Source organism: Abramis brama (genome assembly GCF_963993115.1).
Source record: "Abramis brama genome assembly, chromosome: 13".
Classification (NCBI taxonomy): Eukaryota; Metazoa; Chordata; class Actinopteri; order Cypriniformes; family Leuciscidae; genus Abramis; species Abramis brama.
In genome coordinates this window covers 2,832,313-2,851,760 of record NC_139975.1, presented here as the reverse complement: position 1 = coordinate 2,851,760, position 19,448 = coordinate 2,832,313, and the positions used below count along the sequence as shown (strand labels likewise).

The 19,448-nt window shown below is 37.9% G+C and overlaps 1 protein-coding gene and 1 long non-coding RNA gene across 5 annotated transcripts in view; one reads left to right on the top strand and one right to left on the bottom strand.

Annotated features, from left to right (window-relative positions):
* The window catches only part of frmpd1b (FERM and PDZ domain containing 1b), a 55,643-nt gene that overhangs the window by 17,521 nt on the left and 18,674 nt on the right, over positions 1–19,448 (bottom strand). For 3 of the 4 annotated variants that reach the window (XM_084133075.1, XM_084133074.1, XM_084133076.1), the window contains exons 3-7: positions 13,209–13,316; positions 11,555–11,715; positions 5,571–5,673; positions 5,429–5,474; positions 1,944–2,048 (exon numbers count right to left, since the gene is read on the bottom strand). In XM_084133075.1, coding sequence (XP_083989201.1) covers positions 1,944–2,048; positions 5,429–5,474; positions 5,571–5,673; positions 11,555–11,715; positions 13,209–13,312 — 519 coding nt within the window. In that variant the 5' untranslated portion in view covers positions 13,313–13,316. The remainder of the gene's footprint in view (positions 1–1,943; positions 2,049–5,428; positions 5,475–5,570; positions 5,674–11,554; positions 11,716–13,208; positions 13,317–19,448) is intronic. The other variant, XM_084133077.1, reaches the window with a different exon arrangement.
* The window catches only part of LOC311094880, a 31,977-nt gene that overhangs the window by 6,960 nt on the left and 5,569 nt on the right, over positions 1–19,448 (top strand). The gene's annotated exons all lie outside the window — the stretch shown is intronic.

Sequence of the window (19,448 nt, the reverse complement as noted above, 5' to 3'; positions counted from 1 at the left end):
ATATATAGATAAACTTCTCGAAACACCGGTGTATAATATTTTTCACAGCTCCCAGTTTTTCCCAGATTTATCATCTGTATTATTTAGCTTGTGTACTAGCATAGCATACAGATACCCGATTAGCTTGATAAATTAGCATACACGCATTTGTACTAGAGCCCTGCATTTCAGCCCGAGCCCGACGGGCCCCGACTTTTTTACGCACCTAGGGCCGGGCTTCGGGCCAATTTTCACGTCATAGTTCACATGCGGGCCGGGCCTCGGGCCTTTTTTGAGTTATCCTTCTTTTTATATTTTTAGACATTAATAAAAAAATATATGAGAAGTTGACGTCGACGATAGAAAAACAAACATAGAAAGACATTTAATAACATCATAACTTTCATAATCTTATAATTACACTGACATATGATTGACATGACAGTCGCACGCACGCACGCACACACACACACACACACACACACAGAAGGTTTTCCGTCAGCGGAACCAACGATTCACCTCATGTGCAAATAATGGAGAATATTAAGAGAAAAATCGCAAGTGATAGAAGAGAGGACTGGGTTAAAATCTTCCACTGTGGATGCTATTCTTTTTCTCCACGATGCTCTGTAAGAGACTGTTCTAACTTTTCGTTTGATTGGACTTTATTTTCGTTTAACTGTTGGAAACTACTGATGTTTTTCGTTTTTCGTTCGATTGGACTTTATTTTCGTTTAACTGTTGGAAACTATTGGAAAAAAGAATGGCCATGTTCTGTGGTGCATTTTTGAGGTAAGATAACCTGCAAGTTTGTTTTTGATTGACTATTGCTCATTTCGTTTGCGAGCGCTGTTGCGAGCAGCCTGAGCCTGCCTCAGTATTTCAAAAAAAAAAATTACTCACTGTGGTTGAATAAATAAACATTAAACTAACTGTCTGTGTGATATGCTTGAAGTGTTTTATATCTATGGATTTTATTGTAGCTAAGTAAAGTATTAGCTTGATTTGAGAGGCTAAATTGATCAAACATGTTTTACTCGCTGTTGGCTCGGCTTGCTTGGCCGTCATTTTTTTAAAAATGCTTCAAACATTTGTCTAAATTAGCTTAATAAAGAAATGAAATGAAAAGAAAAGAAACATAACTAACAAAACAAGACATATTTTAATGGCAGTCTGCCGCTGTAAAAAAAAAAAAAAAAAAAACGGGCTCGGGTCGGACTCGGGCTGATAATTCTGATGAGCTGTCGGACACGGGTCGGGCAAGGGCCTGAGCGTCTCGGGCCAGGGCCGGGCTCGGGCCTAGATTTGAGGCCCGTGCAGGGCTCTAATTTGTACTTAACCTACATGTATTCACAAACATCTTTAATGTAATTTAAGTGTTAAAGGTGCAGTAAGCGATTTCTGAGAAACAAACACGCCCCTGCCGATTAGGATCACACCCTTATCTTGATAGCTCCACCCCCAAATTCACAAACACACTATGTAACAAAGGCACCTCCCCCCCAAATGAGTGGACACGCCCCTTATTGCTGATTGGCTACAAGTGTGTTTTGCTGCTCGGTTCTATCAACTTTCAACAGTGTTTCTCAGAAATCACTTACTGCGCCTTTAAATGTCCAAATACTTCAGTCATAAAAATAATGTAGTGTTCAATTACTCACTTATTAGGCTATTATTAATTTAAAGTTCTCCTGTAATCAATAATTTTATCCCTTAAAACTCATCTCTGATCACCAAAATGACATATTTAAACGTTTTTTCCTTGAAACAAAATCTTCATGCCTTAAAATATCTTGAATGTAACTCGACACCCTTGCCTCATTTAGTATACGCAGTTTCATGAATATGCAAATGAGCCCCGCCTTCACTCACTCACTCAGCTCAGAGATCCACTCGTTGACGATCACACGTTGATCTGATTGGTTACACGGTAGTTTGTGATGTCAGAAACAGGGTTGCTTTACCTGAGTGTGTCCGTTGACGACCACCTCTTCTGCAAAGCGCACTTTAACGGGGTTTCTTCTCAGGCGAGCTCTCTTCTCTGCGGTTATGAATGAAGACTTAGGATTCTGAAAGCAAAAAGAAGCTTTTAGGGGTGTAACAATATATCGTGTCACAATATATCACAATACAAAAATGCATCAATATGTATTGTGGATAGTTCACCCAAAATAAAAATTACTGTGTGAGAAAGAAATTCAAGTTTTCAGAGTTTTAGTGTCAGTACTACATTAAACTACTATATATAATGTTGAATATAATGAATAATAATGCAATGGGGGAATATTTGTGTGTCCTGATAATGTCTGATGTTACCAGTAAAAAGTGTCCGACATTATGTTAAATATATCTAGTCAGTGACAGAGATCAAGCATATTCGTCTAAAATAATTCAGTGTTTTCAGCTTCAGAATCATGAATATTGTTATTCTGGCGTCTCTATTGTCCTGTGCTTTGGGTTTCCAGCACCAAGTCCAAGACTATTCATTTACACACACAATGTAATACCAAAAATAGCATTTTAATCAACAGTACATTTTTTGTTAAAGGGGTGGTATAATGCGCCTTTTCACAAGATGTAAAATAAGTCTCTGATGTCCCCAGAGTGTGTGTGTGAAGTTTTAGCTCAAAATACCCCACAGATATTTTTATATAGCATGTTAAAGGGGACCTATTATGCAAAATTCACTTTTGTATGGTGTTTGGACATAAATGTGTGTTGGCAGTGTGTGTACACAACCACCCTACAGTGATAAAAATCCACTCACTCAAAAATCTCCATAAATCAAAAGCAGTCTCTCCAAACGACCCGTTTTCAGAATGTGGCTTTAGTGACATCACTAAAGCCACAGGCCCCGCCCCCGAGTGTTGACTGACACTGCCGTTATAACATAGACCCGCCCTGATCGAGTTCACTGCGAGTTGTACACATCAGCCATTGCTGCAGCAATGCACTCACGAGAAGCGTCGAAGCATCTGCCAAGCGTTGAAGGTGTTGTAGCTGGATGTATTCATTCACATAGCTCTCTCCATTTACTCTTGAAATCTGCCAGCCACTGAAGACGAGGTGGATTCATTTTGTTTTCAAAGAAAATGCTCCCTCCACAGAAATTTATGTAAGTTACTTTTGCACTTCTAATACTGTTTACTCAGCTCTAACAGCGATTTTCTGAAGAAAAACTGATGCTTCATCTTTTGTGTGACATACAGTAAACTTTATTAAACTCATCAGTATATTTTGTGTCATCATTCAGACAATTCAGATCGTCAGACGGAGTCCTACAGCAGGCTTGCATTAATAGTGTATACAAGCAATGCCAAATAGGTTATAATCGTAATTAAACTAAACTATACCTGTTCCAACTCCATACAGCATATATTCTCTGACTCTGTAGGCATTTTTATGGTCGAAATGAGCACCATTACTGTGACTGTCTGTTTTATTATTATCATCTTCCCTGTTCTGGCTCTGATCGCGGTTGCTTAGGCTCCGCCCCCTGTGCCGTGAACCAGCAGCTCATTAGCATTAAAGGAGAAGCACTAAAACAGTGCGTTTTCCACAGACCCAAAAAATGATGATTTAAACGTGCTGTAAATAAAATTCTGTTGGGTATTTTGAGCTAAAACTTCACATACACACTCTGGGGACATCAGAGACTTATTTTACATCTTGTGAAAAGGGGCATAATAGGTCTTTTATGCTGTCTTTTATGTTTAAACGAAGTCAGACAATGATGGAGAGACTCAAGAAGAAGTGACAACATGTAGAAGCAACAGGACATTTCTGAATGGTTAGTTGATGAATTTATGTAGCTGATGTGGAGTTAACTATCTTCAATTAGCATATTCTGTCATGATAATCTATAAATCGCTCGTATAGGAACTGTTGTGAGATGCACACAGAGTTCAAAGGTGCAATAGAGTTCAAATGCACACAGAGTGACTTTATATTGCATGTGAAAAGACGGATGCTACAGTTTGAGCTGACTCACAAATGTGCTCGACTACAACAACTCTTCCTCTTCTCAACATGGACTGCGTGTTCCCGGGGGCGGGGCTTATGTAAATTTTAGGGTTGGTCATATACACCCCTTTAATATTTTATCATATGTCTTGGAGTATCGCAATAACATCGTATCGTGAGTTCAGTATCGTGATGTGTATCGAATCATGACTTGAGGGTATTGTTACACTCCTACTTTCTTTACATTCTGATACCTGTATGTGAGATGCAAGGTTAAATTAAAGGGATAGTTCACCCAAAAATATTTTTTTACTCACCCTCAAGACATCCTAGGTGTGTATGACATTCTTCTTTCAGACGAATACAATCAGAGTTATATTAAAAAATGTCCTGGCTCTTCCAAGCTTTATAATGGCAGTGAATGGCTGTATGTCTTTGGAAGTCCATCAAAGCGCATCTATCCATCATAAAAGTACATCCATCCATCATAAAAGTACATCTATCCATCATAAAAGTACATCTATCCATCATAAAATGACATCTATCCATCATAAAAGTGCATCTGTCCATCATAAAAGAGCATCTGTCCATCATAAAATTGCATCTGTCCATCATAAAAGTGCATCCGTCCATCATAAAAGTGCATCTATCCATCATAAAAGTGCATCTGTCCATCATAAAAGTACATCCATCCATCATAAAAGTGCATCTATCATCATAAAAGTACATCTATCCATCATAAAAGTGCATCTATCATCATAAAATTGCATCCATCCATCATAAAAGAGCATCTGTCCATCATAAAAGAGCATCTATCCATCATAAAAGAGCATCTGTCCATCATAAAAGAGCATCTGTCCATCATAAAAGAGCATCTATCCATCATAAAAGAGCATCTGTCCATCATAAAAGAGCATCTGTCCATCATAAAAGAGCATCTATCCATCATAAAAGAGCATCTGTCCATCATAAAAGAGCATCTATCCATCATAAAAGAGCATCTATCCATCATAAAAGAGCATCTGTCCATCATAAAAGAGCATCTATCCATGTGCATAATCCATTTCCAAAATATCTATATTTATAACTTTATCGAATAAAATAACTAGCTTCCGGAAGACGGCCGTACGCATCGATTTACGCCACAAGAGAAACACTTGAACTTGACGCACAACGTAATGACGAACGTTCCCTGTTTGTTTGAACTGCGAAAGGCATCAATTGCGTCATTAAGTTGTGCGTATATTTAAATATATTTACATATTAATTTATTTCAGCTTTATTTCAATGAACAGAAATGTTTTTAATAGTTTTTGGTTAACAATAATAATCCAGCTCAATGTACAATGACCTTGATCTGGGAAAGGCGTTTTATAAATAAAAACCTATTGTTATTATTATCAGTAAAAAAAAAAAAAAGATCCTTCAGTTTCAGTTCTAAAAACAAACAAACAAGACAACAGGAAGAAGAATCTTCAATACACACCGTCATATTTCTGAGGATCGTCATGGTTACAGAGTCCTGGCAATCCCTGAGGGCAGAGCATAAACCATAAATCATGACCTCATCACATTCACACAAACACAAGCGAGTTATTCAGTGGTGTTCCTCTAATCGGATCAGTCACCTTATCATCTGCTCCGTGTTTTCCGGGGAAAGATCTTCTATGACTTTATTGTTTACTTTCAGGATCTGATCTCCAGGAAAAAGCTGTCCGTCTGCTGGGCCTCCTACAAATAAACACACACACACACACACACTCATATAATATTAAATATTAAGATACGTTTCATGCATTTTAACACTCAGTGTAAAGGGTTAGTTTTGCACGCCTATTTTTCTTATATGGAGATTTTCTATATTTCTAAATATATTTTCTAAATTTCACATATGGAATTAAGTAAACTCTACTTAACTAAGTTGAGTAAAAATTAGTCATTTTAACTTGGCCAGAAAAAGGTTGTGAGTAATTTCTACTTAGTTGGACTTTCCTTTGCAATACGTTTTACTCAAACAAAATAACACTGAATTTAACAACGTTTTCAAAGTGTATTCTTTACTTAGAAACATCCGAGTAAACATTATAGATATTGTGTAGACACCATGTCTACATAACGCGACACTTGAACACAGACAATACACAATACACAATGACCGTAACATTCGATGGATCGTTTTTGATTATGAATGTGTCATTTTGAGTAGAAAATGAACTCCAAATGTCACAAAATGGCAAGTAACAACAAAATTAATGATAAAACAGTGTAAAAACAGTGAGAAATCAACCTCATTAATTATTCATTATGCATGATGGGAACACCAGTATCAGAAAAGTTGAGTAGTTTTTAATTTTATAACTTAAAACTTTTTCATGTAGAAATTACATTTGTTTTTTCTGTATTATTTACTTCACCACAAAATCCTTTTTTATCAGTGTATGAGTAAAAGTTATTGAGATACAGTGCGATCGTGAAAGATGCTTCTGTCTTATAGTGTGTCTGTATTTTCACGTTTATTATGCAGAGTTTATGTTGAAATCAATGCGATGAGATTCTGTTCCTCATCCTCTGATTTAAATAGTTAGATTTCATGATCTTTAATCTTTTGTTTTTAAAAGAAGTATTTTATGCTCACCAAAGCTGCTTTTATTAACATTTTTTTTTAAATATTATTATAATGTAAATCATCAGTTTTCTATGTGAATATACAGTAAAGTGTAATTTATTCCTGTCATTTTCAGCATCATTACTCCAGTCTTCAGTGTCACATGATCCTTCAGAAATCACTCTAATATGATGATTTGATGCTCAAGAAACATTTATGATTATTATCATTGAATATGTTAAATATGTCAAAGTTATAGTGATGAAAGTTGCATTGTTAATTCATTATTCATGTCACGTCTGGTGTGAGTCTGACTGAGAGTCTCTGCATTGCTCTGTCCTGCCATTTACACTCATTTGTCTTCATGCCAAACACACACACACACACACACACACACACAGTGAGGTTGAAGGCTGTGAGGTTTTCCCTCTGGGCTTTTATCAGCTGTTTCTGCTGCAAAAAAGAGAGAAGTCAGCACTGCAGTGTGTGTGTGTGTGTGTGTGTGTGTGTGTGTGTGAGAACACAAGAGCTTTGTTGCCAGATCTAGTGAGCGTGTCGTTTACCGTCTACGAAACGGAAGCTTATAAGAGGCTGATTTGAGTTTGAAATGCTTAAAAAAGGCGGGAAACATCTCATCTTGACATGCTGGAAATGTCAGCTGAGTCTCCATAACTAGAGCAATGATGCTGACGTGGAACAAAGACTTTATATATATATATATACACAAAGAAGATGCACTCATGAATGTGAGAAAGTGCAGCATATGTCTTCTAAATAACAGTGATTGGTAAAGTCCTCACATCCGCTGAAAGCTCTGGTTGTCACAGATTGGAGGCGTTGCAGATACGGCCACCAAGAGAACAGACTTTCCATGAAAGAGACTTTGACATGCAATCATTCTCGAGCCTTTTCCTGTGAAATTGGTTTGATTCGCTATTGTGCCCCGCTGGAGCATGCAGTAAACAATGAGAGAGAAAATATGGACCTCATAGTGAGATTTTAGGCAATACTGCAATTAAACTTTATCTCATGTAAATAGTTCAATTAAAATGATGCAATTAAGCTCATAATCAAAGTAAAATCGTGATCACGGATCATGAGCATTTACATTTATGCATTTGGCGGACGCTTTTATCCAAAGCGACTTATATTGCATTTCAAGATACACATTTACATTCTCATCAGTTCTTGCTTTCCCTGGGAATCGAACCCATGACCTTGGCGTCGCGAGCGTCGGGAAAGTCAGATTCGTAAACATGGCAGTGCATTGTTGAAGTGTTGAATTATCATCGATATAATGCAGTTTATTGAATACATGAAGACATTAGGCCATTATTACCATTTTTGCATTGGATGTAAGAAGATTAAATCATGCATATGTGAATAATAGCAGTGAAAATGACCACAGTTCTTCGAGAATCATCAGAATGATGAACATTGCGTGTAAACGGGAGTGAAGAGTCACGTGAACATCTTACTGGGATTAAATCCTTACTCTGGTTACTGGGAATAATCACATTGCTGGTGCACATGCAAACATATGAGAGATGAAGCATTTCAAAGACTTTGACAAACCTGGAATAACAAGATGAAATCTTTAAAAATGTCACGGAAGCTTCGACTTTACAAAATATGTGGCTGTTTTATTATGGCTAATATTACCTGTGCTTTATTTGTTCTTCAATATTTTGTTATTCCAAGAATATAGAAGTATGACAAAGCCAAATGTACACGAGTGTTCAAACGTTTGGGGTCAGTAAGAATTTTTGTTGTTGTTGTTGAATACTCATATATCAATATTTGATATAAACTGATATATATGATATATATATATATATATATATATATATATATATATATATATATATATTCAGCTAAGAGGCATTAAATTGATCAAAAGTGACAGTAAAGACATTTATAATGTTACAAAAAATTTACATTTCAAATAAATGTTGTTCTTTTGAACTTTCTATTCATTAAAGAATTTTGGGAAGAAATGGTTTCCACATAATTATGAAGCGGCACAACTGTTTTCAACACTGAAAATAATCATAAATGTTTCTTGAGCATCAAATCATCATATTAGAGTTATTTCTGAAGGATCATGTGACACTGAAGACTGGAGTAATGATGCTGAAAATGACAGGAATAAATTACACTTTACTATATATTCACATAGAAAAACTGATTTACATTATAATAATATTTCACTATTTTTACTGTATTTTTTATATTAAATGTGAAAATACATAGCAGACAAATATTTTTTAGCAATATTTAACGCATATTTAGTGATGCCTTCTTTTTCACAGCACTTATTGCAATGCATTCTGGGATTGACTTCTGTCATGCAGCTCATACAAGCTGCCATAGATTTCAGCCAAAAAAAGGTCCTTTGAACAAAAGACGTCTGAAACAGGAATCCAGTGTATTTTGTAATAGAGTTATTCTGTGTCTTCAGTGAGATTGGGTTCAGGATGAGAATAGATCAGGTTATCAGCTCGAGTCGGAGTGTGTGTGTGTGTGTGTGTGTCTGCGCACCTGCATCTTAATGAATGAAATAAAGGAGAGGAGCAGGTGTTGAGCTCAAGAGTCACGTCTGTTCTCACACTTTCACCATCAGAGACGCTCAACATTCAGTCTGACACCAGGCGTGTGTCCATTACAGATTTGTGCAAAACTTTTGCGATTTTTTCTAAATGTCGACAAAAAGCTATTGCGAAATGACGGCGTGTCCATTAAATGATGTTATGCGACTAAAACTTGCGATAAGTAAAATCATTCCAAAAACCATGGCAACGGACATTGGTAGGTTTATATATATCCCAGCCACTGCACTGGCCATTATTATTAATGGAAGGAGACGTATGTGTGTTTTCAAGCATTAATGGTGAGGAATGACACTTATTATACTGTGAGCGGCTCATATGAGGAGTTTCTGGGGGCCCTATTTTAACGATCTGAAACGCAAGTATCAAACGCGAAACGCAAGTAACTTTGTGGGCGGATCTCGGGCGCTGTTGCTATTATACCGGCGGGATAAACGACTCTTGCGCTCGACGCAAATCTAAAATGGGTTGGTCTGAAGTAGCTTCATTATTCATAGGTGTGGTTTGGGCGTAACGTGAAATAAACCAATCAGAGCGACATCTCACATTCCCTTTAAGAGCAGGCGCGCTTGTTCCATGGCGGATTGCTATTATAACGGCGGATTTGCCAGGAGCGGTTCACAGCCGAGGAGACCAACGTTCCCGTCAGGGCCGTAAAACACAGAGAAGTGACATTGGGGATGGAGAAACACACCCAGATTAGCTTCGGTTAAACAGGCGTATAATAATTTGGGTAAATGTGTAAGCTAGATTTATGCCTATTTTTCACATCTTCATGGACACAACAATGATTTCCCTCGGTTGTTAATATTTTTCCTTGTAATAATGTATGGTTTTCTAAAAATGAAAACTGCTGCTTCTGTGTAGATGAGAGAATTAAAGTGTGTGTGTGTTGTGCACACGCTACATTGATTATGGCCAAGCATGCGCCCTTAAAATAGCATCTGAATAACATGTGCCACTGACTTTAGACGAGGTTTCTCCTGGTCAGTGGCGGGACTGTTTTCTGAAACTGCAAAATAGCACCAGGGAACGCTTGCGCCGGAACACGCCTCCTCTCTTCACTGAACCGCCCCGGGAGCGCAAGTTCATTCCCTAATTTACCGACGTGCGTCTGTGGAGGGAAAAGTCCGCTGTGCGCGGGTGCAAAATAGGAATGAAACATGCGTCGGTGTACAAAGTCAATTGCACTGGGTGCAAGATAGGGCCCTATTTATACTGTGAGCGGCTCATATGAGGATTTTCTGGGTGTTTCTCCCTCATTTCTGCTTCGAGGTCTTGATTGTGGCATTTATTTTGAGGTTTAGAATCCAGTATTCCTGTAATTCTTCTGTCTTTTATGAATTTAATAAAGAGCTCTGTCTCGTATTCTGTCCAAACACACCGCGTCGTCTACGTCAGCTGACTGTAAATGCGTTTCCATTGCAGGTTTGCGAAATATTGTCTGAAAAAACTCCTCATGTGAGCGTAAAAACTTTTTTGCGATAAATGGGAGTTTTTGCGAAATTGACGTGTTTCCATTGGGCGTATTTTCAATTCGCAATTTGAAGGGTGATGGAAACGCGGCTAAACACACACATCCAGAGGAAAAGGCCATAAAGGAGATTATTCTCAGGAGAAACATTTGAGAAGCAGGAGAGAAACTAAATTAAATGAAAACTAAAACTAAATCCATTTCTGTTGCTTTAAATAAAATAAGTATTAACTGAAATAAGATCAAATATAAAAAACTGGAACTTACTTTATTTTAGCTAGCTGACATGAACTGAAATAACTAAAACTGAAATAAAAATGAACAAAAACTACACGATAAAAAAAAGACAAAAAACACAACAAAATTACTGAAACTAAACAAAACGAACATGGAAAATATAAAAATAAAAACTAATTCAAAATATTAATAGAAACTATATGATTTTTTTTTTAAACGTGTCAAAAAATGACAAATAACGCACAACAAAATACTCAAACTTTAAAATTAAAATGGAAAATATAAAAATAAAAGCTAATTCAAAATATTAATAAAAACTATCATTTAAAAAAATATGATTTTTTTTTAAACAAAAACACAACAAAAATGACAAACTTTAGCTAAAATTTAAATGAGAAATATAAAATAAAAAATAATTCAACATATTAATGAGACCTATAACACTAAAATAGCACTGCTCTTAGACGTCTCCATTTAATCTTATTGGTGTCTCTGACTCTTCGCTTAGATCATAATCTGTGTTCAGAAACAACCTGCTCCGTAAGCCGAACTCCACGTATGTGTGTGTGTGTGTGTGTGTGTGTGTGTGTGTGAAAACACTACATGTGTGTGTGTGTGTGAAAACACTACATGTGTGTGTGTGTGTGTGTGAAAACACTACATGTGTGGGTGTGTGTGTGTGTGCACCTGCAGTGACGTCCCTGACCAGCAGGGGGAGCTGTGCTGAGACGCTGAAACCATGAGAGTCCAGGACAGAGTCTCGGATCACTTCCACAGTCACTTTCACTGGGAAGTTCTGCCGGCCCGAATCCCCGGAGCGAGACCTCCTGCCTCCTAAAATACGCTCCCTATGAGAGAGAGAGGAGAGAGAGAGAGAGAGAAAGAGAGAGAGAGAGGGGGGGGAGAGAGAGAGAGAGAGGGGGGGAGAGAGAGAGAGAGAGGGGGGGAGAGAGAGAGAGAGAGGGGGGGGAGAGAGAGAGAGAGATCAAAAATGTCTTTACTGTCACTTTTGATAAATTCAACGCACTCTTGCTTAAAGGAGTAATTAAAGTTTCCTGATAGTTTATTCTCCCCCACGTCATCCAAGATGTTCATGTCTTTCTTTCTTCAGTGGAAAAGGAATGAAGGTTTTTGTAGATGTTTATGTAGATGTAGATATTAAAGAGCCCATATTATACCATTTTACTGAGTCTTGATGTTGTTTCAGGCTCGACTAGAACAGGTTTTCCTGCTTGAATGTTGATTATTTTCCTCATATTCTCCATTGTTGCGGCTCCTCTCTTCCCAGTCTGTCAGTAAAGCCGCTTGTCCACCAGCGTCTCGATTTCTGACGCGACGCCAAAGCCCATTCATTTCCTATGGAACTACGTCAGGCAGCAAAAACGCCCCCGCAAAGCATGATGGGTCGCGTCGCGTCGATTTGGTCAACAGCGGCGCTGCAAAAAAGTATCTCGGTGGATACTTTATGCAAATGAAAGCGTCAAAACGCGGGGCAGCAGCCAATGGAAACTCGGCGGCGAGAATTTGTGTTTGCCTTACAAAACTATCACCCCCAAGCAGCGAAAACGTCACAGGCGTCGCGTCGGAACAAAAATTGATCGGACGCTGGTGGACAAGCGGCTTAACGCTCTGTTTAGTTCCTGTCTCTATGAAGCCCCTCCTTCTGAAAAGCACACTGTGCTCTGATTGGTCGGCTGGATCAGTGTGTTGTGATTGGTCGAGCGCTTCGAGTGTGTTTGGGAAATGTCCCGCCCCTTCCCATAACCGCCAGTTTAACACACTACTAACTAACTCAACCAGGCCCCGCCCCTTTATTCTGCGCATTAATTATTATAATGAGAAATATTGTGACGTGTTCGTTCCCGGAAGAAACTCAAGACTACAATGGAGGCGTTTCAGGAGTTCAGAAACACTGACACTGATATAGAGAAGAACTGTGGGACTTTGCTGTTGCCGAGCGACTGTTGCTTGGGACTGTCCCATTAAAAATGGGCACTACATTTCTATCTGGATACTTTAGATGTGTCGTGGGCCTGTGTCTCATCTGGTTCCCTTGTGACGGCAACATTGCTCAAAAAGTTTCCCTGTGTTTCATCACCTTCATTCCATCTCAACAAACACTGAATCTCACAAGCTTCGCAAAGCTGGAATTTACGGCCCGTTTGGAAACCAAGACCATAAAACCTGCAGAACCCTGATCACTGTAAGACAGTTCTATGATCTGATGAGTGTTCGCTTCCTGCGTCGGGGTGTGTGTGAGTGTGTGTGAGTGTGTGTGTGTGTGTGTGTGTGAGAGTGAGTGTGTGAGAGTGAGTGTGTGTGTGTGTGTGTGTTACTCCACCTGCTGAGAGAGTCTCTTGAACGCCGCAGCCATTTCCCCACAACCTGCTCGACCCGACCGACCTGACGAGGAGATCGACTTCTGCTTCTCTCGCTCTCCTCCATCTAACTGAAGACAGAGAGAACAATAGAGAGAGAGAGAGAGAGAACAATAGAGAGAGAGAATGATAGAGAGAGAGAGAGAGAGAACGATAGAGAGAGAACGATAGAGAGAGAGAGAGAACGAGAGAGAGAGAGAACGATAGAGAGAGAGAATGACAGAGAGAGAGAATGATAGAGAGAGAGAGAGAGAGAGAATGATAGAGAGAGAAGGACAGAGAGAGAGAATGATAGAGAGAGAAGGACAGAGAGAGAGAATGATAGAGAGAGAGAATGATAGAGAGAGAAGGACAGAGAGAGAGAATGATAGAGAGAGAAGGACAGAGAGAGAGAATGATAGAGAGAGAATGATAGAGAGAGAAGGACAGAGAGAGAGAATGATAGAGAGAGAGAGAGAAGGACAGAGAGAGAGAACGATAGAGAGAGAGAATGATAGAGAGAGAGAATGATAGAGAGAGAGAATGATAGAGAGAGAGAGAGAGAGAGAACGATAGAGAGAGAACGATAGAGAGAGAGAGAGAACGAGAGAGAGAGAGAACGATAGAGAGAGAGAATGACAGAGAGAGAGAATGATAGAGAGAGAGAGAGAGAGAGAATGATAGAGAGAGAAGGACAGAGAGAGAGAATGATAGAGAGAGAAGGACAGAGAGAGAGAATGATAGAGAGAGAGAATGATAGAGAGAGAAGGACAGAGAGAGAGAATGATAGAGAGAGAAGGACAGAGAGAGAGAATGATAGAGAGAGAATGATAGAGAGAGAAGGACAGAGAGAGAGAATGATAGAGAGAGAGAGAGAAGGACAGAGAGAGAGAACGATAGAGAGAGAGAATGATAGAGAGAGAGAATGATAGAGAGAGAGAATGATAGAGAGAGAGAACGATAGAGAGAGAAGGATAGAGAGAGAGAATGATAGAGAGAGAGAACGATAGAGAGAGAGAAGGATAGAGAGAGAGAAGGACAGAGAGAGAGAACGATAGAGAGAGAATGATAGAGAGAGAGAACGATAGAGAGAGAGAATGATAGAGAGAGAAGGACAGAGAGAGAGAATGATAGAGAGAGAGAATGATAGAGAGAGAAGGACAGAGAGAGAGAATGATAGAGAGAGAAGGACAGAGAGAGAGAATGATAGAGAGAGAGAGAGAAGGACAGAGAGAGAGAATGATAGAGAGAGAGAATGATAGAGAGAGAGAATGATAGAGAGAGAGAATGATAGAGAGAGAAGGACAGAGAGAGAGAATGATAGAGAGAGAGAATGATAGAGAGAGAAGGACAGAGAGAGAGAAGGATAGAGAGAGAAGGACAGAGAGAGAGAATGATAGAGAGAGAATGATAGAGAGAGAAGGACAGAGAGAGAGAATGATAGAGAGAGAGAGAGAAGGACAGAGAGAGAGAACGATAGAGAGAGAGAATGATAGAGAGAGAGAATGATAGAGAGAGAGAATGATAGAGAGAGAGAATGATAGAGAGAGAGAGAGAGAGAGAATGATAGAGAGAGAAGGACAGAGAGAGAGAATGATAGAGAGAGAAGGACAGAGAGAGAGAATGATAGAGAGAGAGAATGATAGAGAGAGAAGGACAGAGAGAGAGAATGATAGAGAGAGAAGGACAGAGAGAGAGAATGATAGAGAGAGAATGATAGAGAGAGAAGGACAGAGAGAGAGAATGATAGAGAGAGAGAGAGAAGGACAGAGAGAGAGAACGATAGAGAGAGAGAATGATAGAGAGAGAGAATGATAGAGAGAGAGAATGATAGAGAGAGAGAACGATAGAGAGAGAAGGATAGAGAGAGAGAATGATAGAGAGAGAGAACGATAGAGAGAGAGAAGGATAGAGAGAGAGAAGGACAGAGAGAGAGAACGATAGAGAGAGAATGATAGAGAGAGAGAACGATAGAGAGAGAGAATGATAGAGAGAGAAGGACAGAGAGAGAGAATGATAGAGAGAGAGAATGATAGAGAGAGAAGGACAGAGAGAGAGAATGATAGAGAGAGAAGGACAGAGAGAGAGAATGATAGAGAGAGAGAGAGAAGGACAGAGAGAGAGAATGATAGAGAGAGAGAATGATAGAGAGAGAGAATGATAGAGAGAGAGAATGATAGAGAGAGAAGGACAGAGAGAGAGAATGATAGAGAGAGAGAATGATAGAGAGAGAAGGACAGAGAGAGAGAATGATAGAGAGAGAGAATGATAGAGAGAGAAGGACAGAGAGAGAGAATGATAGAGAGAGAAGGACAGAGAGAGAGAATGATAGAGAGAGAGAGAGAAGGACAGAGAGAGAGAACGATAGAGAGAGAGAATGATAGAGAGAGAGAATGATAGAGAGAGAGAATGATAGAGAGAGAGAATGATAGAGAGAGAGAACGATAGAGAGAGAAGGATAGAGAGAGAGAATGATAGAGAGAGAGAAGGATAGAGAGAGAGAAGGACAGAGAGAGAGAACGATAGAGAGAGAATGATAGAGAGAGAGAACGATAGAGAGAGAGAATGATAGAGAGAGAAGGACAGAGAGAGAGAATGATAGAGAGAGAAGGACAGAGAGAGAGAATGATAGAGAGAGAGAACGATAGAGAGAGAAGGATAGAGAGAGAGAATGATAGAGAGAGAGAAGGATAGAGAGAGAGAAGGACAGAGAGAGAGAACGATAGAGAGAGAATGATAGAGAGAGAGAACGATAGAGAGAGAGAATGATAGAGAGAGAAGGACAGAGAGAGAGAATGATAGAGAGAGAAGGACAGAGAGAGAGAATGATAGAGAGAGAGAGAGAAGGACAGAGAGAGAGAACGATAGAGAGAGAATGATAGAGAGAGAGAATGATAGAGAGAGAGAATGATAGAGAGAGAAGGACAGAGAGAGAGAATGATAGAGAGAGAGAATGATAGAGAGAGAAGGACAGAGAGAGAGAATGATAGAGAGAGAGAATGATAGAGAGAGAAGGACAGAGAGAGAGAATGATAGAGAGAGAAGGACAGAGAGAGAGAATGATAGAGAGAGAGAGAGAAGGACAGAGAGAGAGAACGATAGAGAGAGAATGATAGAGAGAGAGAATGATAGAGAGAGAGAATGATAGAGAGAGAGAACGATAGAGAGAGAGAAGGATAGAGAGAGAGAATGATAGAGAGAGAGAACGATAGAGAGAGAGAAGGATAGAGAGAGAGAAGGACAGAGAGAGAGAACGATAGAGAGAGAATGATAGAGAGAGAGAACGATAGAGAGAGAGAATGATAGAGAGAGAGAATGATAGAGAGAGAGAACGATAGAGAGAGAGAAGGATAGAGAGAGAGAAGGACAGAGAGAGAATGATAGAGAGAGAGAGAGAGAAGGACAGAGAGAGAGAATGATAGAGAGAGAGAACGATAGAGAGAGAGAAGGACAGAGAGAGAATGATAGAGAGAGAGAGAGAGAAGGACAGAGAGAGAGAATGATAGAGAGAGAGAGAGAGAAGGACAGAGAGAGAGAATGATAGAGAGATCAGTCATAAGGACGAGGATAATTCAGTCTGAAACATTATATTTAAACTCAACAACATCAACATTGGTCATAATGTTCTTTCTTAAAGGCCGAGACTAATGAAGTGCTGAGGTCAGATCGCTTTATGTTAATGAAGTCCTGAAAGTTTACATAATTAGGTGTAATTAGGTGGAGGTGTTCAAAAGTTCTGCTCACAAAGCTGCATTTTTATATAAAAAATACAGTAAAAACTGTGAAATATTAATATATAGTAAAGTGTAATTTATTCCTGTGATCAAAGCTGAATTTTCAGCATCATTACTCCAGTCTTCAGTGTCACATGATCCTTCAGAAATCATTCTAATATGATGATTTGATGATCAAGAAACATTTATGATTATTATCAGTGTTGAAAACAGTTGAGCTGCTTCATAATTATGTGGAAACCATGAAACATCCATTAATATATATTATATATTTATTTATTTATTTATTTATTTTTCAGGCTTCTTTAATGAATAGAAAGTTCAAAAGAACAGCATATATTTGAAACAGAAATCATTTGTAACATTATAAATGTCTTTAAATGTCACTTTTGATCAATTTAATGCCTCGTTTATGAATAAAAGTAATAGTTTCTTTTTTTTATCTTACTGTCCCTAAACTTACAGTCTTACTTTAAAGTATTTATGACATCATCTTGCACTCCAATCCTTTTGTCCAATCAAACGCTCAAGATTGAAAATGCCCCTCCCACTTCTGAGTACAGAAACTGAGTACAGTTTTGTGGCTGTGTTTTAATCTAAAGACTATTGAGGATTAAAAATAAGGAAGGACAACTTCCTGTTTCAACAGGAAATACATAAAAAAACAGGAAAGAAAACACATTTTGCATCTGTAAATGCGTACTTTAATTACTGATGCATTTCAGAGTGAAACAGACACAGCTGATTACATTCATACTCTCTCTCTCTCTCTCTCTCTCTCACACACACACACTCTCCAGGCCTGGCATTTAAAGGACAAAAAGACGTCACAACAGACAAGATCCCACGTGACATGCATAATAACATCTACAGATGATAGAAACACACACTGTACCTCTGCAACACACACACACACACACACTGTACCTCTGCAACACACACACATTCAATCCGTCTAATTACCTGAGCGTCTCCTCTCAGTCCTGCTGCTACAAACACACACACATCTCTCTCTTCTGGCCACTCACTGCTGAGTGTGTGTGTGTGTTATCACACTCACAAACCTCTGAACTGCACTTACAAACACATTCTGCACGTCTGATCAACACACACACACTTCTTCCTCTGTGTTTCGTCATGCTCAGGATAATCTGCCTGATTTGCATGGCATTGCATCGCTGGAGAGGGTCATGTGACCTTTAACCTTTGCTCTATGAGTCAACGATTGCACACAGATCGAGATCCTGATGTCTATGAGGTTTGACAGATACTCTGTGCATGTACACACACACACACACTGAAGATGGACACACATCCACACTTAACTAACTTAAACTTGTTCAGAAATTGTTTTACCATGATGATGCATGAACACGTGACATTTGTGTTGCATTATGGGTTGCCTTCTGACACTTTTCATAACAATAATATGTAAAATCAAGCTTGTGTAGCTAGATATTGTTATTATTGTTTACTTAAAAAAACACTTTTAACACTTTATTGTTGTTAAAAAAATTGAGCTTAATTCAAAGTATTAATAAATAAATTTGAGCTAAGTATACAGAATATATTTTATTTATATATATTTATGACAAAGGCTCAAAATTACTAAAATTAAAATTAAATATAAAAATATAAAAGCTAATTTAAAATATGAATAAATAAATTTGAGCTAAATATAGCCTACTAAATATATTTTAAATATATATTTAAAAAACTAACAAAAATGACTAAACTAAAAAAAAACTTAAACTAAAATTAAAATGAAATATAAAAAATATAAAAGCTAATTTAAAATATTAATAAATAAATCCGAGCTAAATACTGTATACTATATATATATATATATAAACAAATAAAAATGAGAATGAGATGAGATTTTTTTTAACTTAAACTTAAATCTGAAAATATAAAACCTAATTCAAAATATTAATAAACAAGATAGATATAATATAAGCTAAATATACTAAAAAATATAAAAAATAATATAATAATCGAATAAAAATGACAAAAGCTCATGACAAAATTACTAAAACTTAAATTAAAGTGAAAACTGAAAATATAAAAGCTAATTTAAAATATGAATAGATACTACAATAATATTAAAATAATACTAAAATAATAAACACTGTGACTGTAGCTAATGGTTTATATTCACATTCTCGCCGGCCTAAATATAACAAAAGCACAATAACAATTATGTTACAGAACAATAATCATAAATCAGCGTTTTTGCCCTTTGAATGCAGAATGCTTTCTTAATAAATAAATATTGCTGTTTCCAAAAGTGTCAATATTCAACTCAGTTTTGTTCTAATCCAATAGTGTCAATGCAGTCAAACCTAGTAGAGTAATACTTAAGATGAATGATATGAACATAATATCACAGTATAATATCATATCACTCCTGACATCCATGATCCGATGGATGAAGTATTGCAAATGCTGCTTCATGCCATCTATGAATATAAATTATTTAATATTATACGA